This window comes from Pan paniscus, chromosome 11, assembly GCF_029289425.2.
Source record: "Pan paniscus chromosome 11, NHGRI_mPanPan1-v2.0_pri, whole genome shotgun sequence".
NCBI lineage: Eukaryota > Metazoa > Chordata > Mammalia > Primates > Hominidae > Pan > Pan paniscus.
This window is the reverse complement of record NC_073260.2, coordinates 84,151,764-84,176,833: the sequence shown is the minus strand read 5'-3', so window position 1 is coordinate 84,176,833 and position 25,070 is coordinate 84,151,764. Positions and strand designations below refer to the sequence as shown.

At 43.4% G+C, this 25,070-nt stretch overlaps 1 protein-coding gene across 11 annotated transcripts in view; it reads right to left on the bottom strand.

Moving 5' to 3' along the window:
* Positions 1–25,070, bottom strand: part of NTRK2 (neurotrophic receptor tyrosine kinase 2) — a 544,938-nt gene that overhangs the window by 197,245 nt on the left and 322,623 nt on the right. The window contains exon 20 of one of the 11 annotated variants that reach the window (XM_063594000.1): positions 2,465–2,530. The exons of the other annotated variants lie outside the window; for them this stretch is intronic. Coding sequence (XP_063450070.1) covers positions 2,480–2,530 — 51 coding nt within the window. The 3' untranslated portion in view covers positions 2,465–2,479. Of the gene's footprint in view, positions 1–2,464; positions 2,531–25,070 lie in introns of those variants that run through there. 11 annotated transcript variants of the gene reach the window in all.

Genomic DNA, 25,070 nt, shown 5'->3' with positions numbered 1-25,070 from the left:
TCAAGAATCCCTTCTGGGATTTCACGCATGCTGTTATAAATAATGCTTTCCTTGTTCAGATGTCAAATGGGTGAGTGGTGGGACAATCTAATAAAAGTTCAGACAGGGTTCACAAGTTTTCTAAGCCCATTTAGTACATTTCTGAACATTTCTTTTGCAACCCTTTCTCAGAATTTTGAAGCATGTCACAAAAGTAGACCCTCCCCCCAAAAAAGTCACTGTTGTTACAAATTACTGTCACATTCTAGTTATAGTCACTTGATGGTTTTTGGACCACACAAACAACACACTGTGCAGCAACAAACACAATGAGACATTTGTTTTGTATTGTACTACTTGGCAACTTGCCCTCATGCCCTTGCTTAAATATTTGTGAGATGGAATGTGATCCCAGGAATGACACTGGGAGTCAGAATTCCTGCTCTCAGCCTGATATGCTGTGGGGCCTCAGGGGCTCTCCAGTAATTAAGTTGAATGGGGTCTCATGGTCTTCACTAAACTCACCAGGTTGACCTGGTGCAAGATGAGAAACCCAGTTATCTGGAGAGTTGACTTGGACTTGCAATTTTTATTTTCCTCAACCCAAGAGACTGGAGTTCTAGTTCTTGTGCTGCTATTAACCAGCTTGAGCAGGTACCCTCAGGTCTGGCTTCTGTCTTTATTGGTAAAATGTGAAGAGTTAGGGCAGCCCTTGGTTACTTCCAGCACAAAAACGCCGTGGTTCCGGAATCACCCACCACCTCAGTGCCACCATAATCATCCATCAATACTCAGTCTTCAACATTTACAAAGAATTTCTATTCAATTATCTCACTTGAACCCAACAGTTATGCTCTAGAGCAGACGTGGACTTGCCTGGATAGTGCAAGTAATGCCCCTAAAAGTCAGTCAGTTTAAGTAGTTTACCTAAAGCCACATACCAAACCTTTCCCCATTGGACATCCTGTATTCATTAGGATGGACCACTCTGCTTTTCTGCTTTCTCCAGTCTCCACACACACTCTGTGTTCAGCCAGCAAGCTTAGGTGGCTTCCTACCCAGGGCCAAGTTACTCATGCTTCTTAGAAAGTTTGATCTTCTTCCCTTTCTCCCTACTTCCCAAAGGTCTCCTTTATGAAGGCAAGCTCAAGTCCCACCACTTCAAGAAAAAACTCTCCCTTCCTGCTGCAGCTCAGGGATGGTTCTAGTGCTCTTCGTGTAGCTCTGGGAACACAGAAGGAACTCCTTTCTTTGCCTAACGTATCACATGCCTCAAGAGGGATGGACACGAATCAGTTCTTTCTGGTGGGGGATGAGGCAGGGGTTGGTAAGCATACCATGTCTTTAATGGGTTCCCCATGAATGCTGCTCTTTGGGGGAGGAATTCTCAATGTGTTCCTTGAAACAGATCAGTCTTCACTACCTTCCTGTCCATTCTCCAGTCATTTCTGTAAACTCTCGATAGAACCAAGCCTTAGATGAGACAGATGGAAACAGTCTCATCTATTTGATGCTACAAATAAGAAATTCATAACTTCTCAAAATGCAGCCAAATCTACTGTGGTTCACAAGGAGTATAAAGGCTCTCTAAGTTGTATAAGAAAACCCATGTCTCGGTTTGCCACCTGTACAGTAGACAGGGGGAGTGTCCATGTTGCAGACTTGGAACTATTATGTCTGGGAATTAAGTCTAGGAAGACTTCATTATGTATAACATAAGGGAGTATTTTTCTAAAGATAGTTACTAGTATCACATCTCTTCTGAGGCTGGAGAAAATTAAGAGAGACTAAAGAGGGAAGTTAAACTATGAAAACATAATTTTAAAAACCAGATGACCATCAGGGCTAATCACTGCAACTTGGTTAAACCAGCAAAGCTAATCAGAACAATGTCTGAGGCACAAGGCCAAAAAGAAATTCCATAGTGCCTAAAATAAATCAAGCTGAAAAAAAATGGATCCGGTTTTTAAAATATATCAAGAAAAGAACTGTTCTTTTAGCCCTTAATATTTATTTCTATGACACCTCGTAATTTTGATAGTGATATGTAGAGAAAAATAACAACTGCGTTCTAGTTAAAATACCCAGGCCTGAACATTCTTTAAATCTACCTGTTTGAAAGGTATTTCAAGACAATAAATCCTGAAGAAAATACTAAAAGGCCCTTGGTGTAAATATCTTGCATTAGAAATCAATGATTTTATATTTAAATCAGAATGGACACATCTAATTGGTTTGACTACAAAGTTTATTTCTTACTCAATAAATTCAAAGTACACACTCTGGTCATTAGGTTGTAAATTGTGAAAAATTTCAGTTGTTTGTGGCTTAATGAACAATTTATTTTTTGAAATTGGAAGACTGGAATTTAGGGAAATGAAGGAATTTGCTGAGAAGTGTAAATATGAATTGGCGACCAAATGGTATTGAAGACAGCTCTCTATTCCACCACTCTTCATGCTGACAGGCTAGGTTCTTTCCCATGAGTTGTTGTTGTTTGCTATCCTTGGCACACGTTAACGAGGAATGCACCACTCGTTTTCCAGGTATACTTGGAGACGAGAGAGGAGGTGACAGGTTAGCTCTCCCCACTATGCTGGGCTTCTTAGAAAATGCATTTATCATCCTCCTTGTGTCCCCATCTTCTTCCCTTCTCTTCTACTGTATCCATTCGTCTCCATACTGCCCCTCCCTGTCCATTCCTACTTCCCTATGAATCTCCTCTCAAATCTCACTTGTCCAGACCCAAATGTTGCATTTAGTCTTTTCTCATTTGTCTCTTACTTCCCCAAAGGATCATACTCCACCAAAACTCACTCTCCCTCTGTCATCTCCCTTCTGTGCTTCTGAGAGGCACATTGGTAGACAGGAGCCTTTCCACAGACCCAAAGCAAATGCCTCTCTGGCTTTGAAGCTGCTAGTGATTTAGAGGTGAGTAATGCCAATCTGGGACCTTCTAAACTCACCTAGCAAAGACCAATGATGCCTGGGAGGCCACTTTCAGCTTGTAGTATTTACTCAGTGAGTGAGTGATAACTTATTTGGAAGCCAAACATTCTAGTCCCTTAGAAACTTGTAGGCCAAAGGGCAAGCCCCATTAAGAGATGATTAGCTGTCAGAGGCTTTTGGTTGCATTAAATATTGAAGGGGCTCCTAGACCTCCTCCTCACACCCTACACTCCATTGCTTTGTCTCAGCAGTTTTTCCTGATGTGTTCCTTAAAAATTCATGAACCTTTAAACTTTAAGGAATAGCTAGACCTTATTTATTTATTTATTACATGTTGCATCTGTAAAAGGAGGTTAAAAACAGGGTCTGTAATCCCAGCACTTTGGGAGGCCAGGGTGGGCAGATGACGAGGTCAGGAGTTAGACCAGCCTGACCAACATGGTGAAACCCCGTCTCTACTAAAAATACAAAAATTAGCCATGGGTGGTGTCACGCACCTGTAATCCCAGCTACTCAGGAGGCTGAGGCAGGAGAACCGTTTGAACCCGGGAGGCAGAGGTTGCAGTGAGCCAACATCACGCCACTGCACTCCAGCCTGGGTGACAGAGTGAGACTCCATCTCCGAAAAAAAGAAACAATGTCCACAAAAATCTTCCCCTTGGAGAAGAACCTGGAGCCATTGTGGCCAGACAATGACCACGTCCAGGAAAATGAGAATTCTCCTACTACAAAGAGTGATAAGGGGCTTCTAGGCACGTAGCTATTCAATCAGGGGATACTTTGTGGGTAGAAACAGGCTTTTCTGCCTCATCTCTCACTCCGGAATGAACACAGCTCAGGGCAGGTAAGGAGGAGTGCTGGAACCAGCTTCATCTCCCTCTTTTGAGCCCTGGAAATTGATTATTGCCACTCCTGGAACTGCTGTTATTTGCAGCCTAGAACATCTTTCAATCTGGTCACAAACATAAGGTAATGACTTAGTAACTTCAAGGCCAAGTATTTTTGGATTAGTCAAAGAGAAGATGTGCTGGACCTTAATGCTAACAATATTTTGTCAAATACTTTTTACATCATTCAATAACTACTCTCCCCAAATAAGGCAAATTATCATCTGTTTTGAAGGGACAGGTCACAGAGCTATTATGACTATCTCCTGACACCTGGATTCTAGATAAGGCAAATTCAACACAAAATTTCCATTCAAATTTGATTGTATTTTTTCTACTGTGAAATAATAATAATAATAATGATAGAAATGATTATAATAATTATACCTCAGGTTTGCCTACACTTTTTGCTTTTACATAACATTTCCACAGCTCTTCACTCTAATAATTGTGCCAACTTCAAAATATTGTTGCAAAGAGTAGATATTAGAAAAATGTCTTTCTTTGGAAGAAGCCAGACTCAAAACCCTTAGGTGATTCCTTTTACATGATATTTTAAAAAGAAAACTATAGAACTGAGAGGAGGGGAGGACTTGCTTTAGTCAGGCACACAGGAAGCCTAAAGGTGATGGAAATGTTCTATGTCGTGGTTGTGGTGGAAGTTAAGTGACCGTGTTTGCCAAGACTCACAGAACTGTGTACTGAAAAGGGTGAATTATACTATGGGCATATTATACTTCAATGAGCCTTCCTTAAAAATAAATAAACAAGCTGGGCACAGTGGCTCACGTCTGTAATTCCAGCACTATGGGAGGCAAAGGCAGGAGGGTCATAAGGTCAAGAGATCGAGACCATCCTGGCCAACATGGTGAAACCCCGTCTCTACTAAAAATACAAAAATTAGCTGGGCGCAGTGGCACACACCTGTAGTCCCAGCTACTCGGGAGGCTGAGGCAGGAGAATCGCTTGAACCTGGGAGGCGGAGGTTGCAGTGAGCCGAGATCGCGCCCCTGCACTCCAGCCTGGGTGACAGAGTGAGACTCCATCTCAAAAATAAAATAAAATAATGCTCTACATATTTGATTCTCCACTAGTCCTGTGGGGTAGGTCAGGCATGTTCTTTTATCCCAACTTAAAAAGATGAGGGATCTCAAGGGACCGACCCAAGCGCACACAGCTAGGAGGTAGAGAGTATAGGTCAGGACCATCTCTCCAAAGGCTTAGCACTCTGCATTTTAGCTTCAGTCTGATATGGACTCAGCTGCAGGGATGGAAAGGGCTCTCTATCTTAGTCAGCTTGGGCTGCCACAGGAAAGTTCCACAGACCAACAGAAATTTATTTTCTTACAGTTTTAGAGGCTAGAAGTTGAAGGTCAAGGTTCCAGCCAATTTGTTTTCTGGAGAGGGTTCTCTTCCTGACTAGTAGGTGGTTGCTTTCTTGCTTTGCCCTCACATGGAGGGAAGTCACAGCGAGCGAGAGCGAGAGAGAGCTCTCAGATGCCTCTTCCCATGAGAACACTAATCTTATCGGATCCGGGACCCACTCTTATGACCTCATTCAACCTTAATATTTCCTCAGAGTCTCCATCTCCAAATAGAGTCATACTAAGGGCTAGGGCTTTGATGTATATATTTTGAGGGGCACAAATATTCAGTTTATAACACTCTCCTTGCTCATCCCTCCCTTCTGATTCTGGCACAGTTCAGGGGAGCAAGAACAGCTCTGAATACTAGGAGGTGGGCAATTCTGGTCCAGAATCCAAATCTGTGGCCCTTTATCAGATCTTCATATTCCCAAGTGAAGACCCAACCCTACTGCTCCCTTCCCTTCCTGGGTAACTCTTGGTGGCTTCCCTATTATTATCTCATTCTAGAGCTTAGCAAACCTGCTGTTGTTCTACAGCAGCCCTGGTCCATTTCCAATGCAAACCTTAGAGCAATCTCTTCCCTCACTCTCCTACACACCCCTTTGCAGGTTCCCTGGGAGTTGGCTAAGGGAGAATGAGGAGACCCTGACACTCCCTAATAAGGTGTATACAGGGGCAGAATGGCTTCCTGGACTCCACGTTGCTTCAGGTTACCTCCCACATGGGTTTCATTTTCCCCATGACATAGGGAAGGCACCCTGCTTGTGTACTGTACACAATTTAAACAGCCAAAGACCCCTAGTTTTAGAAGCGATTATAATTTCATCTTATTTTACATTTGGCTCTAATGGGGAGCAAGTAAATCTTCTCTCAGTATAGCATTAAGCTTTAATCACACAGAAGTTTTAGAATTACATTTGGATCTAGAAACAATGATTCTTCGTTGTAAGAATAAAGTAAAATTAGATAGTAACATCATGTTCTTCCCCTCCTGCTGACAGCCCCGCTCCCCAGTAACTCTTAATCTTTATAGGGAATTTCCCAAGTGGATCAATGGAAGAATGAAACCCTCAGAAAGTACTAATACACCACGCTGCCTGGTGTGAGGTTATTGTGTTTACACATCACTCAGCAATGGGAAGTTGTGCATTCCAAAGCTATACATTTCTTTAAGCTGCCTTTTTAAAATGTTCAATGTTACCGAGCTTTTCATGGCCTCCTGAGCATTATGTGTTGAACCCAAGAGACCATCTAACGTTTAGCATTTGAGACAAAGGCATTGCACCCCTTGATGGTGAAAATCACGGAGACTACCAAGGTGCTGAGAAAAAGCAACCAGGAAAATAGGATCAATATGTGTGTCATTGTCTGTGTTATGATGATGGCATTATGCTGGTTTAGGACCAAAACTCCAATGTAAGACTCTTCCTGTGTAAGTTACTCAGACAGGCTGATATTCCAGGTAGCTTTTAGAAAAGGACAAATGCAGCAATTTGTAAACAGAGCCAGAAAAGCAAAGGCTTCTCTGCATTCCAAATAGCACTCTCCATATCATCTGTGATTGTGGTGATGACTGCTGTCCTGCGTGCATCCTGTCCAGCAAGTAGAGAGAGTAGCTGTCCCACCATCAATCCCAGCTTCTTCATTAATATTGAAGACTTCTGGAATCTACATTCCACCATTAGCCTGAGATGAGGACTTAATACACCAAAATCAGTTAAAAATGAGTAAGTTCTTCTTTCCTCTCAGCTGGGGAAGTTCATTCTGCTATGGTTACTGATGTCTGCCTTCATGTGAGTGTAACATCAACAGAAAACCACTTTCTCTAGAGAATTCTAAATGCTAACCTGGCATCATTATGGTTCTAAATGCCAACCTGGCATCATTATGGTTCTTTTCTGCTATCTCTGATATATGTAACACATAGCAATTGTGATCTTGGTTTTGAAGGACATAATGATTACTATGATGATTGTAAGAGTTAAGAAATAATATAACAAATTAGCTTTCCCTTACTGAGCATGTACTTTGTGTGCCATGCTCTGAGCTGAAGACATGACCTACTTTTAAAGCTCATTTTCCTTATTCCTCTTTAGATATACTTACAGATAAAATATACCCATAAAAAGTGCACATGCTACAAGCAGCAGCTGCTTTGCGATGTTGAAACTGGAACTCAGTTTCTGACCAACTGCTTTTCTCTGCACAGTGGTGAAAAGTGGAAGCTCAGTGTTAGGGAAGTCACTGTAGCGTAGCCCTGTGCTTCTCAAACCTTTCCACCAAAGCATCCCAATACTGCAGAAAGAAGTAAACAGTTGAGGGACTGGGGATTAACTGGGACCGTGCCTGAAGCACTAGCCCAGGTGTTTATAGCAAGTCTGGAATTTATTTAAAGTCTTATATTTCATCTTTAACATCGGATACAATGATTGCATTAGACTTCCTAATGCATTATGAAAAGTAAGTTTATTTTGTGGTTTCATGAGTCTATGGTCCAGACACACCATCTTGGGTCCAAAGGCTACCCAGTCAGACTCCTGTTGGAGAAGCCTGGAAGCAGAACTGAATGAGCTTTGAAGTCTACAGACGTGGTTTCCTGTTCTAGATCAGCCACTTGCCAACTAGCTGAACGTAAATAAATCACTTGCCTTAGAGTCTGTTCATTGTATCCAAAAAGGGATAAAACCTATAAGCCTAAATCAAGCCTATAAACTTCCCCAGTAGACTAAAAGTTCTGAAGAGGTGATGTTTCCCTTGGAGAACAGCCCTATGGCTGGGACCTAAGGAAAAGGAAACATTCAGGCGATAGCGTTAGAGTAACAGTGAAACCCTTGCCGCAGGATTTGACACAGTCCTGCTCCACTGCACGATCCTGAAGGGCACCATTCACGCTGTGGTCCAGGTACATTCTCCCCCTCCTCCTGGAGTTGTATGATACAGTGAACTACAGTGAAGACCCAGGCTTCTTGTGATTACAACGACTTTCCATGTGATTTTGGGCAAGACATCACCTCCCTTTAAGCCCAGGTTTTTTATTCATAGAATCTGGGACAATGATACTTATTATGTCTTACCTATGAGGTTCAAGTGAGATAGTTGACATAAAGTGTGACTTCGGTGGTAGCAACCAATCCACATGTGATAAATCACCACTCTTGCTTCTTTGCACATATCTTTATTTCAGTCCATTTCAACACATTTGTGTTTATACAGTCATGCCCCATTGTGGCAGGGACTGTTGGTTGGTGCAAAAGTAATTGCGGTTTTTGCCATGAAAAGTAATGGCAAAACTGCAACTACTTTTGCACCAACCTATAGTTAGTGCTGTGTGCGCTGTGGGGAAACAAAGTTGAGTTAGATAGAGTTCCTGCCCTCCAGAGTTTGTTCTATGGCCATAATGCAAGACAGAATCAATGCCATAGTGGAAATGTGAACAAATGGCTGTGGCTTGTGATAGTCCCAGCGCTAATACAGTTTGGTTCACTCCTTAATCTAGCGATGCTGTCAGTTCCCTTCTGCTAACAGGTTGAAAACAAGACACCCAAACATTTGCCAGTGTGCCCAGAGGATCACATGGAAGAAGACTGCAAAAACTAGCTCATAGAAGGTAGCAGGAGAGAAGGTTCTTCAAAGACATTCCCGTTCCCTGCCTCAAGGTCCCAGTTCCTCACTGAAGTTTTCTGTGAAGAAGGTGTTAGCCACAATGCCCCAACAGAGGCTGCAATGGCTGAGCTTATGTGTAGCTGTGTGGCTAATGTTTAACATCTAGCTACCATTTACTGCAGGCCTGCCACATGCTAGGCATAACCAAGAACTTTATGCTTATTAATTAATGAGCCACAGTGAATCACAAGCTTAGCCAATGTAGGGATAAAGAGGCCATATCAGTTAGGGATCCCCATCTGCTACATGTCACAGAGACAGTGGCTTAATCATAAGAGGGTCTTCATTTTTCTCACTTAGTAGAAGTCCTGAAGTATGCAGTCAAGGGCTTATGGAATACTCTAAGATGTCTTTCCAAGGTTATGCTTCCAAAGACATCTTGAGTCTGTCTACTTCTTTCCACCTCCATTTTGAGAAATCTTCAAGTTCCATCATTCCCTCCTCCCCCTGTCCCCTGGGCTACTGCAACAATCACTCCCCATTTTCCTTCTGACCTTTTTCCAATTCACAGTTAATACAATAGCAAACTCTTCAGTGACTTCCCATTGCCCTTAGGATAAAATTAAAAGTCGTCAGAATGGCTGCTGGTGCCCCGTTTGATCTTAGCAACTTTGCTGGTCTTGTGCTTCTCTGTCCTTTCCTTGCAGGGTCCCCCACATTTTGATCTTCCCTCTCTTTCCCAAACTCCTTTAGCTCTTTCTGATGGCATAGGTCCCTCAAACGTTCTGCTCTTCAATTTTTACCTGGCTAACTTCTACTTGTTCAACAGGACTTAACTTAAATACCATGTTCTTAGGCACCAAAAGCAGGTTCCCTTGTTAGATCATAATGGTAAATCCCTTTCCCTCACAGCCCCAGTCAGCTGTAAGCTGAGGTTACATGTTTGCTATTTCCTCCAGCCTCTAGATTACAACTTCATGGGAGACAGCACAGTCCAGTGCTGGGATGCTCAACAAATACTTGTCAAATGAATGGATTGTATGTGGTTGCCCTAGGGAATGGTCTCAGAGGTGGGCAATACTGTATGAAATAAATATGGGAGGAGAACCAGCAGCTAAAACCAAAAAGGCAGCTTCCTGTAAGTGCTGGTGGGGCTGCGGGCATATACCCCTTGGAGCCCAGAGGGGTATCCAGAAGGGAAAGGCAAAATGGACAGTAGCTGATCTGCTTTAGAGAAGGGCACCTATGTCCTGTTGAAACTGTAAATTAGGAACAAAAACAGACATATGTTGTGCATAGGGTGATGAACATATAGAATACGTTACCAGGAAAAGCCACTGAAAGCACAGATGAATGAGCCAAAGTGACCCCTCAGCAGAGGACAGTGTGAGAGGGAGCTAGGAGAAGTCAGTGAGAAGGGAAGTACTGGGTGCCCTGTCCCCAGGGGTGTCTTTCTTTTGCTCCTCCTGTAGTATAGCCTGTTGGCCATCCCACCTTCACTGCATGAAGCCATCCAACTACAGCAGCCTCCTTGTCACCCCAGCAGAATTTCCCCAGGGTGAGGAGCCTCAGGATGGCAGTCTGGCTTGGAGGCAGGAGCGGCTCACCTTGAAGCTGCCTTGGCATGGCCACATGTATGCTTAGCATGATGGCAGGGGAGCCCAAGGGGGGCAGCAGAGCTTAATAAAAAGAGGTCTAACTTCCCCAAACCAGCCCCCAGCATTGCCACTGCCTCCTGTAGGAGCTCACTCCCACCCCTACCACTATAGTAAGGGCCAGAGTGCTGTGCAGTAACTCATGTCAGGAGAAGCTAAACTTCCCTCTTGCCAAACTCCCTCTCTCTCAATGGACTATTTGCATTACAACAGATAAGAAGAAAAGCTATTATAGTATTTTTAGACTTCTTAAACACTTATTGCAAAAAGTATAGGTTTCTTTTTCCTTAACCATGGAGTTGATCATTCATTTGCTTATTTTGATAACATTCACTTATTCAGCAGAAATATATTGAGCTACCTCCTGGGTGTGAGGCATTGTCATAGGCACAGGGGTCATGGATGTGAATAAGCTCCATATCCTCATGGAGCTCTCATTTTAGTGGGATACAAAGGTCATATGTAAATAAACAAATACTAGGCACAATAATTTCAGGTGGTGATAAATACTGTGCCAAAATAATAGAGTAAGGGACTGGAAAGAACAGAGGGGTGGTTCTATTTTAGATAGAAAGGTAGGTCAGTCAAGGCTTTTCTGAGTAGGTGATAGCTAAGCAGAGATTTGAATGAAGTAAAAGAACAAGACATGCAAACATTGGGAAGAGGTTACATTCCAGGTATTGGGGTCAGCAGGTACAAAAAAGCCCAGAGCCAGGAACAGCTTCTATGTGTTTCAAAAGCAAGCAGTCCAGTGTTACTCAGGGTTATCATTGGTAGGGTTCTGTATAATAAGCACAGCTGCACTGGGGTGTGTGTCTATATCTGTATCTGTATCTACATCTATATTTATATCTCAATACCTCTATATTGAAATAATTTGCTACTTCCAGGCAATATTTTAAGGCACATTACATAATATTATGGGGTTTTACAACAAATACACACAGTCTGTGGCCTAGTTTCATTACCATTTACTAAGTAGGGAAACGAAGACATAGAAATCCAAGACCACAGTCAGAATCAGGGTCCAAGATGGTGATGGAAGACGGATGTTTCCAATCCTCTAACCTTGTCTCTTTCTGTTTGCATCTGCCTTTCATTTTGCATCACTTCCCCAAGTCCACCTGGTGGCATGACCAGCAATGCAAGTCAGCTAAGGCAGTCATCAGCCATGTTTTCTGAGTCTTGTTCAGGAGGGAATCTCTTCCTCTTTGATGCAGAGAATTTGACAATGACATAATTGCACTGTATCAATAACCAACGCTTTCTTTTGCATGGAGTAACAGGTTCTAGGAAACAAGCATGTCTGACTGTGTGGGTGTCCCTCACAGTCCCTCAAGGTCCCAGTTCCTCACTAGAAAAGAGAAAACAGCAGCAGAGGGATCCTATTATTACTAGCTCCTTCAGTGTTTCTCAGAGCTCAAATCTCTAGGATGCTTAGTCATAGCCCCCTTAGGACTTCAGCTTTAGGATTTATGCAAATGGTCTCTGCATGCTTCTCTCAGTCAGTACCTGGGTAGGAGAATCCCTCCAAATTACCTTGTTTTTCCTAATTATTTCCCCAATATTCCACCTGTTATGTGATCACATCACTGCTAAGGCGGTCCCTTTGACTCCTGAAACAATTTGAGCTGTCTTTGAGGAAGAAAGCTGCCCTTATGGTATCCTGGGAAGAAGAGAGAAGATCTCATAGCCCTGAAGTCCTTAATGATGATCAACTGGCATTCTTTTTTTTGTGCATCTTCCTTTCTGCCTCTAAATCCCTTAGTCAACTCCTATGATTGTTTCTGCGAATTCCCTCCCAAGGTCTCTATCCCCTACAATCGCACTTCATTTATACCAAAACATCTATTTATGTGCAGATCATTGGCATTTAGGATACTATATTAACTGGTTAATATCTACTTTAATCCATTTCTTGAAATAGCTTAAATAAAATATATAAAAGTCTTCCAGCAGATAGTATCTACTCTCTGAACACAGACTTGGGGATTGTAATTCTTTTTATCCCTGAATTTGTCTTTGGAGATGAAGACAAGAATACTCCCAAGAATGGCAAGGCTTATACAGAATGAACAAGTGGTTGCAAATTAACTGGAAACTATAGAGAAAAGCAGAGATGATTTATTTTCAACTTAAGAACATCAGACTTTGGAACAATCTTCCCCCTTTCCAATGATGGTCTGTCCTCTGCTGGCCCAAGGATTAAATGTCCTCAGATTTCATCCCGCTTTTGAAAAATCCCTGTTCCTCCCTCCCTTCCTTCCTTCCTTCCTCACTCCCTTCCTCCCTTCCTCCCTTCCTTTCTCTCTCTCTTCCTCTCTCTCTCTCCTTTCTTTCTCTTCCTCTTTTCTTTCTTTCTTCCTTTCTCTCTCTCTCTTTCTTTCTCTCTCTTTCTTTCCCTCCTTCCTTCCTTCCTTTCTTTCTTTCTTTCTTTCTTTCTTTCTTTCTTTCTTTCTTTCTTTCTTTCTTTCTTTCTTTCTTTCTTTCTTTCTTTCTTTCTTTCTTTCTTTCTCCTTGAATAGCACAGCCATCACCACCAATCACTCCTGTTTTTGTTCAAGCTAAAACCCTAGAAGTCATCATTGATTCCTTGTTTTCTCTTATCCCCATATCCAAGCCACCATCAGGTTCTTTCAGCCCTACCTGCAGAACATATTCTGATTGCACCCCCTTCCCCCCATCTTCACTGTTGCCACCTAGGCCAAGCTGCCACATTCTTTTGCCCGGATCCTCACAGTAGCCTCCTAACAGGTATGTCTGCTTTCACTCTTGCTTCCTGTAATCCATTCCCCATACAGCAACTGGAGGATTCTTTTCAAAATGTAAATTGGATCTCATCACTCCCCTGCTTACAATTCATCAGCACCTTCCACTGTACTCGGAATAAAATCCAAACATTTTAGCAGGACCCCTCAGTTCCTGCCTGACACAGGTGCAGCTCAGCTCCCTGTCCTCCCCACCTACATCTCTCCCCCTTGCCTACCACACGGGGCACACTGAAGGCCACGTTGGCTCTCTTTCTCTTCCTTCTTTATTGCACTTAGAACTAGCTACAATTATTATTTGTATTATGTTGCTTGTCTTTTCTGTGTCCCTCCATTAGAACAAGCTTTGATGGTCTTGTTTGCTGCTTTAGCTCTAGTACTCAGTATAGTGCTGAGCAGAGGTATAAACAGTTGTTGAAATAGATGAAGGAGTGAAATTTTCACCCTCCACACTTTTTCTCCTCCCATTTGTTTTTGTCTCACTTTAATTATGACTGCTTCCTCCATGCTGGCCTCCAGGAATGCACTGCATCCCTTTTTAATGATCTCACAAATGAAGCTTTTCATGTTTCACCTTAGCACAGCTCAAGGTGAGCTGAATGGCTTTGTTAAACTCTAAAGGAAAACCATAGGACAACAAACACTAAGGACACAACAAACAGAGAAATATTGTGTTGCACAGAGTCCAGCCTTCTAGTAGGCTCTCTTGGGGCGATTCACCAAGCTCACTCAGCTCCGCCCCCCAACTGTTTCTCCAACTCAGCAGGCCACCTACTGGAGCCCCTCACCTCCTAGCCTGGCCTGACCTGGCCTGATGTTGGGGGCACCATTTGTAGACAACCCTATCCACCCCCAGAAATGCATTCCTAGACATCTTGAGACCTTCGTGGTCAAGACAGGGTGAGATTCTTCTCTGTTCCTGCTGTCCCTGCCCTACTTGCAGAATGACCATCCTCTTTGCTTCAGGGGTCAGAATTTACCTTTCCATATCCATGTAACAAAACTTGAATAAAACATAATACTGCAACCATCGAATAACAAGAAGTATATATACTGATGGCTAGTTCTTTACAGTGTGTATTTAGTAAACCTTTCAGAAGATGAGAGTGTTTATTTTTGAGGAATTTGTGAAAGGCTTTTATCCATTTGCTGAACACTTGAACGGTCACTTCATCACCTCTCTAAATTAAATCACTGAAGTTGCATCATTATTTTAAAGTGGAAAAAAATGGTTACCCCTGGAGTGAAAAAATTAGGTTCACCAGAAGAGGAACCCAAACTGAGCATTATAAAGTAAAATGCCACCAAGAGACACCCACAGCACCTGGGAAGCTTCTGCATCCACTCATGTGAGCTCACACCAGATGCAAACCTCGAGCCTTCATGGGCCAGGCATTTCATGATCTTCACTAATGAAAACTCAGTCAGTTAGAACTGGCCTCATTCTGATAGTCATCCTCTTGGGGTCTTCAGAAATTGTCAACAGGCTTGCTTTGCATTTCTATCACCCAGGGCAGTAGGGGGTAAGGTTGTGCTTAACTGGAGGGAAGCAGGCAAAGGTGTGGCTAAAAACCACCTTCCAAGTAATGAGGCAGTACTGCAAGGGGAATAGTGCCTGACCACTAGTAACCAAGGTAAGGTCAAGAACAGGCAGGGGTGAGTATTAGCAGGGAGATTTCCTGTTTGCTGCAATCAGCTTTTCTGTCATGAATGGCCATTAGGTCATTAACTGTTTGAATATTCAGATGAGGACAGGTGTGAAGTCCCCTTCCCCACATACCTCTTGATGCTCCATAATAGGATACTAGGGGGGCGTTTTCAATTGTCCCCTCCCTGCCCTATTCAGAAATTCTGGCCTTCAGGTGAGAAAAAAGGAGTTGTGTTTACTACCTGTTCTAGAGAAGGCTCTGTATCAGTCAGGGGCCAGCGCAGCATCTCACAGCTGGATCCAACTTCTGCCCCAATTATGGCACAGGCCCTATAATGGCCCACTACCTTAGATCCTTCTCCTCTCTCAGTCTGTGTGGGGAAAGAACTGGGAGCAGGAGTGAGCAAGAGATATGGAGCCATTGGTCTTTTGATAGAATGTTCCAGAAGACAGGTAATTAACTCCCATCCTTTCTCCCTCTCTCTGCTACCCCATCCCCAACCTGAAACCAAATAAGGGGCTTCAAGAGAATTCCTCATAAAGATTGGGGATGCTGTAAGAAGCGGTGCTGGGACCTCATTGTGCATTTGAGCTTCTGTTTAGACAACAGGCTTGTGTGTACTGCAAAGGGAGCACAAAGGGACGGACAAAGATGGTGGAGCTGAGAGGACCAGTGGCAGAGATTGCTTGCCCATCATCTGAAAAGGCAAAGACATGTGAGTCTTTCAAGAATAAGTGGGCACTGTGGAAAGTGTCTACTTTTAGCCTTTTTGTCTGTACTCTGGCTCCCCAAGGGTGACCCATGGAGAAATAGTGACAACAGAAAAGAGAATGACAACTGAGAAGTAACCAGATGTATATTCTCCATCCTCAGTCCCTCCTCCAGGCCCTAACCAAACAGGAAGAACTAGCACCAGAAGAGGGAGAGGGGAGAAGTCCAGGCTGTGACACCAGATGGGGAAGCTTTGAATCTGATGTAAGAATAAAGTTTTAAACTAGACTCAATTGTTTCATAACTAAAAGTGAACTGAAAGTCTTGGAATCTACCTGAGATGCGATTAAGTGGTGACCATACTGGCCCCCAAAATGCTGTAATGTGTACAACTACACACCTATCATGCCTATTAGAATGGCTAAAATCCAGAACACTGACAACATCAAATGTTGATGAGGATGTGGAGCAACAGGAACTCTCATTTATTACTGGTTGGAATGCAAAATGATACAGCCATTTTGGAAGACAATTTGGCAGTGTCTTACAAAGCTAAACATTCTCTTACCATATGACCCAGTAGTCATGCTCCATGGTATTTACCCAAAAGGAATTGAAAACTTATGTCTGCAGAAACCTGCACATGAATGTCTACACCCGCTTTATTCATAATTGCCAAAATTTGGAAGCAGCTAAGATGTCCTTCAGTAGGCGAATGGATAAACTGCAGTACATCTATACAATATAATATTATTTAGAACTAAAAAGATATGAGTTATTAAGCCATGAAAAGACATGGAGGTACTTTAAATGCCTATTATTAAGTAAAAAGAAGCCAATCTGAAAAGGCTACATAATGTCATATAGTTGGAATCAAGTATGATTCCAATTGCATGACATTCTGGAAAAGCCAGAACGATGGAGACAGTAAAAAAAGATCAGTGGTTTCCAGTGGCTAGGGGATAGGGAAGGATGAATAGGAGACACACAGAGGATTTTTAGGGCAGTGAAACTATTCTGTGTAATACTACAATGCTAGATACATGTCATTATACGTTTGTCAAAACCCATAGAAAGTACATCAAGAGTGAACCTTAATGTAAGCTATGGACTCTGGGTGATAATGATGTGTCAGTGCAGGTTCACTGACTGTAACAAATGCACCGCTCTGGTGCAGGATGTTAATAGTGGGGGAGGCTGTACATGTGAGGGGCAGGGGGTATATGTGAACTCCACTTTCTGTTCCACTTTGCCATAAACCTAAAATTGCTCTGAAATTGTTTTTAAGATGTGCTGCAATGAGGACATGGGATGTGACCCGAGGCTGTGTCTCGGGTTCCTCTCTTAGAATGCAAGACAGCTTCCATTCGTGCCATTTAAAAATTCAGGAAGGGAGGTAGCCAGGTCTGTCCTCTCCTCGCTGTGCTTTCACCATCATTTGCTGGGCTGGGGAGGCTGTTCTGTAGAAACTGCGAACCTGAGCAGAGGACATGAAAGTGTGGCTTGGAGGAAACCTACAGGAAACAGTGGGGTGGAAGCTGGCATGGGGAGGTCCACCTACCCTTCCCCAGGGTGGGAGTCAGTGTGGCTGGAAGTCCACTCTCAACAGGAAGCTGTGCTGTGCAGGAGTCTTGGCAATGGACACACAAGGAGGGCTTAGGAAAGCGAATTTAGGGCAGGATCATTCTCACCAAGATGAAATTCAGTTTTACCATGAAATATACACACTATTCTCTTCCACATAGGATTTTTTAAATCTTATTTTAAAAACTCAGACTTTTTCTAGTTTTGATTTTGAGAAATCAAGAGCTAAACTTGCCAAAGAGGATTACAAGGCTGTTCAGTGTATCAGTATAGCAACAGTACTCAGCTAAAATACATTCAAATGAGCAAGAATTAAATATTAGTGTGAAATATCTTTAATTATAATAATTTGTGCCCTAATGGCCCAATATGCTGGTAGTACCATAGCTAAAGACATTAGAATACAATTTTCATCACAAGAGTTCTCTTTTAAAGACTCTTAACAGACAATACAAAAAGAGAGAGGCTTTATAACTTACTGATGGGAAGGAGTCACAATTGAGGACTCTGAGCATCTTATGCATGTTATCACAAGCTTCAAAGGGCCCAGGCAATTGTAAGAGAGAAAACTCTAATTTGGGGCCACCAAAAGTACGTTCAGTGGGAGAGGGATAAAACAGACGCTCAAATGGACTTAATGAGCTGGCTTGGTGTTTAACCTCGTCCTCCTATGCATATACATAAGTGACATAAGTGCCTGGGTTCTCTTATGCAGGCCAAGGACAGGGGCTCCAGGAGGCACTAAAGAGTGTGCAGAAGATGCACCAAGAACTTCAAAGTCAGAAGTCAACAGAGAAGAGCCTCTTTAGCTGAGAGAAAAGAAGGCTGCATGGGGGATTCCAAAGAAGAGGCTGACAACCTCAACTGCAGAGAAGAGTCCATTTGGGACAACCTTTCACACATTGGTACTTCACTAGAATGACATCATCTGAGCCTGGACTGCAGAACTGTGTCATGGGTGACACTGTATCGTGTGTAAATGAGGTCCTTCCAGTATCAAATTTCTTCTCTTTCCTTAATGGAATCAAATTATAAGACTTAAGAATGTTGGCAGGTGGGTGGGCGAGTTTCTCCGTGAAGCAGAGCCAGAGGCCAAGGTGTATCTCCTACTAGTTTCCCAAAGAGTGCAATGCCAGAGATGCAAGCGTGAGGGATAAGGAGAGTGAGACAGGGGAGGATTCAACTGGGTGATAAGCAGCACATGTCTGCACCCCTCTTTCCACTTGGCCGTGGAGGCAAAGCATGTATGCCTTTTACAGTCGTTGTAAAGCCTCCTAAGGACAAGGTGTCTATCAGCTCCTGAGTTGCTGTTGATTTCATAGTGCTGGATTTATAGAGAAGAGCTGGTAGCCAGACAGGTGGATGTAGGGTTGGGCAGGAGTTGGGATTTAGACCTGGGCAGGTGCAGCTAGAGGTAGGGGACTGGCCCAGGGGCAAAGCTGGTCTCTGAGCCTGAAAACCATCTCCAGTCCAGGTTAGGGGTCAAGAAGAAGCTAAGTGCCCCTTGAAGTGGGGCAAGAGCAAGAGCAGGAGCTACTGCACTAGCCACTCTTTGGTATCCATGTGATTGACTGCTTGCTTGCGCCTGGAAAACACTGGGTTCTCAGGAAAGCCTGTTTGATGGGAAGAATAGGGGATCATTTATTTTCAGGCTTCTGCCTCCCACTGCTTAAAGATCCCAACACTTCCAAGCTGAGCATGTACAGGCTTCAGAGGAGTCTGTCTGAGCTTCATATCTCAGCATCAACAAGGAGGCACCAGGCCAAGAGGTGAGAGGTATGTAAGGCAGGCAAGATGCTGTGCAGTCAGATGGGACCCCACAGAGAGCCAGTTATCATAGCAGGGGCTGGAGCATAGCAAAATGACCAATGGTCTCAAAGTCAGGCAGAGCCAAGAGGCTCTGAGGCAGTGGAGGGAGAGGTGGCATCTGCCACAGCGAGGGGGTTAAGCCACAAGACTCCATATCTCTTCCTTCTGCCATTCCACCATGGCTGAACACCCCCCAGCCCCACCCAGGTTTTCCCAGACCCAGCATTACTTAAGCAGCTGCAGCTTAGCCCACTTCCTTTCCAAATTTGCTCTGCTGTGTACATCGTCAGCCTCCATGGCAGGCTGACTTGGTGCCCTCTGCTGACCACTCAGCTCCCACTTTATGCCTGAAATCACTCTTTTTGTTCACTTGCCCCAGGGGAGCTGACCCACAAGTACCCCTATCTCACAGCTCAACACTTGTAGCTCTGGAATTCCTCCAAATAGTCTCTTTTCTGGTCCAGGGATTTGACTAGATCTCCATTCTGTTACTGTGTCAGTAACCTTACTAGTCCTCTAGACTTCCTAAGATACCTGGGTCTGAGTGTCTAAACATAAGCTCAGAGCCTGGGTGCCTGCCCTTAGGGACAGATTCCTTAAAGCCAATTCATCTGTGCATAAGACTCCTCATTTCTGGGCCCATCCACTTCAAGGGGCACTTAACTTCTTCTTGACCCCCATCCTGGAATGGAGATGGTTTTCAGTCTCAGAGACCAGCTTTGCCCTGGGCCAGTCCCCTACCACTAGCTGCACCTGCCCAGGTCTAAATCCCAGCTCCTGCCCAACCCTATACCTACCTGTCTGGCTACCAGCTCTTCTCTATAAATCCTACGCTATGAAATCAGCAGCAACTCAGGAGCTGATAGACACTGGCTTTACAAGGACTGTAAAAGGTATGCATGCTTTGCCTCCACAGCGAGGTGGAAACAGGGGTGAAGACACATGCTGCTTATCACCCAATTGAATGTGAACAAAGCCCCGCATGACTCTGCACATGGGCCATACTGCACTGAAACAGCCACAGTGCACATACTGCACTGAAACAGCCATGAAACAGCCACAGAAAGGAAGTAAGTTAGTTATTGGAGGCACTAGAAAATCTAGCCAAGCCTGCTTGCAGGGCACCTGCCATGATGTTTGGCACATACCTGAAGTAGGGGACAAGCTGTAGCCTGTGTCTCTCTCTACCTCTTTCTATATCTCTTCTCTATTCTTTCTTTTCATCTCCTCTGTATATAATATTATGATATAGATGGCAGACTTGGCACTTAAAGACCTTCCCAAGGCCAGCAGCTTCTTGGTTGCAGACCTAGAATAGAGTACTCACTCTGACTCTGAATGCAGGGCTCGCTACCCCAGCAACTGCATCACTGGTATCTCCTGGAACCAGCTCATGTCTTCTCCCAAGATTCACACAGTGTGGGCAGACTCCAAGGCCCTGACAAAGGGTCTTTCTCCTCCACGTGGGTGATGTCAGGAGATAGCGATAGAAGGAAGAAGTTCCACTTTAAGTCCACAAAGCTGAGCTTTAAGTGACTTGCCACTGGCATCTGTGCTCTGCCCACGGCGTACAGTCACCTGGGGCAGAATTGCTATCTCACTCTAGTGCTTCCCTCTGATGAAATGCCTTAAAGTTTCCTTTTGTAAACTTGGCTGAGTAAGAACCAATAATGGAGGTCACTGCCAAGTCTTATCATAGCAACGTCTTTCATGCTGCACTAATAAATTTCAGAGTGCTTAATCACACACATTAATGGGAAGGGGGCTACATCTTTAGAGAGGCTTTCTCCCGAGGTTAATATTTCATGCTAAATCTATTCACTCTTCTGACATTTTTATGACCTGTGTACAGCAGCCTCATATGTTCACAATAATGTTCAAATTGAAAGAGTATGATGATCACTTCACAATATAAAAAGTGCTCTTTGTTAAGTCAATTTTAAGCATCTTGTTACACTTAAGACTTGTAGCCAATCAGATATTTTCCTTTTAGAGATCTGTTTCCTTTATTTTCCCAGGATTGCAATACTTGGAAAGGCTAGAGACTGTTGACTTAGCTGAGGTTCTCAAGAATCCATATGTTTCTTGTCCTCTATTAATGGTTAATTACCTTTAGACAAGTGAATGTCATCTATTGAATTAAAAACTTTAAGCATCTGGAATTGTTAGCCTAAATTTGGACCTGACCTCAAGTTTCTGTTTAGTTGTCTAGATAAAGGTGGTATGTCCTTAGTGCTAGAAACACAACCAACACATATTCCATGCCATTTGCTAGTTCTTTATATATGTAGTATATTTAGTGCTTGCAACAACCCAGCAAGCTAGGCATTCTGATGTCCAATTCTCAGGTACAGTAACTAGGGCCCAGAAAGGATAAAAGACTTGCCCAAGTGTGTGGCAGACCCAGCGGCACAGCCTCTCATCCCCCAGGCCAGAATCAACTCCAATGTGCAGAAATTATCACCCTGTTTTGGATTCAGTTCAAAACTGACAGAAGTCATATGTGTTATTCATTTGGGCAACTGGGATTTTGCAGGGTCTCATTGGGCAAAGTGAGACTTGCATTCCACTCCATGCCAAAAAACAAACAAACAAACAAAAAACAAACCAAAAAAACCCCACCAAGGGATAAAAAGTGTTTTTTCCCTTAAATTCTACCAACACTGTAACTGTTCTGGGGGAAAAAAAAAAGCAAAACAGTATGTAGTCACTCTTGGAAGTGCGGTCCTCTACAGTGTGACACCTTCTGAAGCCAACAGGGCTTTCTACAGCACATGCTGGCAGTAGACCCAGGACTGGATATGTCTCAGTAGGAACCTAGGGACTGCATTTCTCTTAGGGAAGGCCCTTGCAGAAGGGGAGAACACTTACTTTTCCCAAGGGTTTTCTGTTTCTAAAGACTCACATGGAATTTTTAGTTCTCTTTGCTCTTTTTAAAATGGTCTAAGGTTTACCTCTAAGTCCTGACCACAATATTCCCTCTTCTTAGGAAAAAAATGTTCCCTCCTCAGTTGGAGCATGTTTTATGCATTGCAATGAGGCACTCTGCAGATCCATCCTTTCTGCACATTAGTGACTTGTCTGGGTCTAATTTAGGCCACAACACACATTGGGCAGGAACTCTTTAATTCCATGTTCTCTTCAATGTTCAGCAGATTTTGTTCACTCAACAAATGTTAAATGCCAGTAATAACTAACACCTTCTCTCTCTAAATAAAGCACTATTTTGAGGCAGCAAATACATGACCATTCTGATTTCATCTTTTATTTAGAGAAGAGGGGGAAAAAAGCCACACACAGATTCTGTCAGCAATGCTTGAATTCCAAAGTCTAAAACTGGGTCATGGTGACAGGATGGAGGATATGAGATGCTAAAGAGTCCGGAAGCGCTGCAGTGATCTGGGAGTGGTAACAATAAAGAGTGTCTTCTGCAAGTCTTCAGGAAGGGGACAAGGTGGGAGAGCAGAAAAGGCACTGCCTGGGGAACCTGCCTCCAAACCATCCTCTGGGGTCAGCCACTATTGTTACCTGTGCTCCGTGTAGCTTGCACTTTCGTTTTTATGGGATTCCTGTTATCTGGGAAAAGTCTGTTCATTCACTTAAATCATTCATTTATTGAACATTTTTATTGGGTGTCTGCTTTGCATTAGATATGGGGAATATGATAGTGAGCATGGCCCTCAACCTCATATAACTTACAGTAGGGGAGTTATTAATCAAATAATCTCAACATAGCTCTAAAATTACACATGTAATAAATGTGGTAGAAAAGATTGTGTTTAGAATTAGAAGAAATATTCAAAATACTGAATAGGCACTGACTAATCTGAACCTACATAGTTCTTGGTGGGTGAAAGTCTCCATGTTGCGCTTGGAAGTAACCCTTTAGTGGCTAAAGGATGTGGATTCAGGGTAGTGGCTACTTAAAAACTTGTATAAAAATACTTCAGTTTTTGTAACCAGTGTTCTGGCTAAATATTGGTTTGCACAAAGGCTTAAAATGAAAGAATTTGCTTTGGGCTGGAAGCCTGATAAAAGGTTTCTTGTGGGGGTAACATTCAAGCAAGACCTGAAGAATAAGCAAGAATTCACCAGGTGAAGGGAGGAGGAAAAATCATCTAGATGTAGAGAGTGCAGCATGTGCAAAGGTCCTGCGACAGGAGAGGTGCAAAGTGTGTTTGAGGAGCTTGAAGAAGTCCAGTATAGCTAGAGTACTGTAAACAATGGGAGATTCACAAGGCATGAAGCTGAGGGGTCATATGTGAACCAGGACATGCAGGATGTCGCAGGCCAGAGAAAAGATTTCACTTTTTTCCCTAAAAGCAATGAGAAAACATAGAAGATTTTATGCTGAGAATGGCATGGCCAGATTTGCACTCTACAAAGGACACTCTGGCTGCTGTGCAGAGTAGGGATTGCAGTGGGAGCAGTGGCCAGGCTGACACTGCTGCCCAGAAAGTTTGATGGCTCAGAGTAGGATGCTGGTAGTAAGAGTACAGAGAGAATATAGTTTCTTACAGAACTTGGCAGATGATGGTCATTCACTGAGATAGGAAGCACTTGAGTAGGCTAGGGCATGCTGGTGATGGGAGCTAGGAAAGAGGCTATTGGGAGAGGAGCTGCCTGTGTTGAGATAAAGGGAGCTCTGCAGTCTCCAAAGTGAAACCTGAGCAAGTGAGAATGACTGGACCAGAGGTGTGCATTTGTGAGTCATCTTTGCAGTGGTCACTGATGCCTGGAGAATAGAGGAAATGGCTTTGGGAAGAGGAGTGAGACTGGGAAGGGGCCTTGAGAAATTCCAACAGTTAGTGGTTGAGCCTTTCCCTGTGAAGGAGACTAAGAAACAGTGCCTATAATAGACAAGGGCCAACAAGGTGGTGTGGTATCAAGGGAGCCAAGAAAAGAACATTTAAAGAAACAGGGAGTGGATACCAATTGTCAAATAAGATGAGGACTGGAAATGCCTATTGGCTTGATTTCCAGAGAGGTTTCACTAAGGGTTTAGTGAGAACCGTCATATATATATATATATATATATATATATATATATATATATATATATATATATATATATATATATATATAAAATATATTATATATATTTATATATATATTTTTTTTCTTAACTCTTTACTTTGAACTAATAACAGACTCACAGTAGTTGCCAGGAGAGTCCACAGAGGTCCCCTGTTCTCATCACCCAGCTTCCCTCAATGGTAACATATATAAGCATAGTGATAGCACATCACATCTGCATAAATGGAGCACAGGAAATTGACATTGGACCCTTGCAATTAACTTGACTACAGACTTAAATCAGATTAGACTAAGCATAACTTTGACGCAGCAATGAGGCAGAAGTCAAATCAGAGTGGGCTGGGCAGGGAGTGGAAAGAGAGAGGCAGTGTAGATGGTAAATATTTATTAGGTTCTGTTCTTTGCCAGGCACGGTGCCAGACAATGGGCACAGTGTGGAACCCGGGAGGAAACCTTCAAATCCACAGGATCTGGACGAATAATTCAGGGAAAAAGAAACAGATTATAATAATTTACCTTCAGCAGTGAGCACTGGTATCAGAGGCTACAAGGGGGCTGGGGACCAGGAACGCTCTAGTGGAGTAGCCCCCGAGAACATCCAACCTCTAGCAGTGGCAGGAGAAAATATGCTCAGATAGAGGCAGACTCATCAATACTCTCCCTTCAAGACAGATTTTCTGGGGAGAACAGATTCCATTGGGCCATGTAAGTAGTCACATCTTCCTATGAAAGTGTGGTCACTTTCTTCTGTTCAATATCATCCAAGTTGGCTACCCCCAGCCAACTTGATACCCCCAGGTATCAAGCAGCCACCAATATCCTGGGACACATTTTATATTTGTCCTTCATTTCAACTGTGGTTGAACAACCATCCACCAACTAGAAAAATAATGAAATATATGAGACCTTGAAGGGTAGATTTTACCACTGGTCCACATTCCAGCACCTCCCTCACTGGGGTCTCTCCATGAAGCTCTGTTTTCAAAATGGAGGGAGGCAAAAGACAGGAGGTCAGAGGAGGAGGAGGCGCTGGTTGTGGGGTGGCAGCAGGACTTGGCTCCTCCCTGGACTG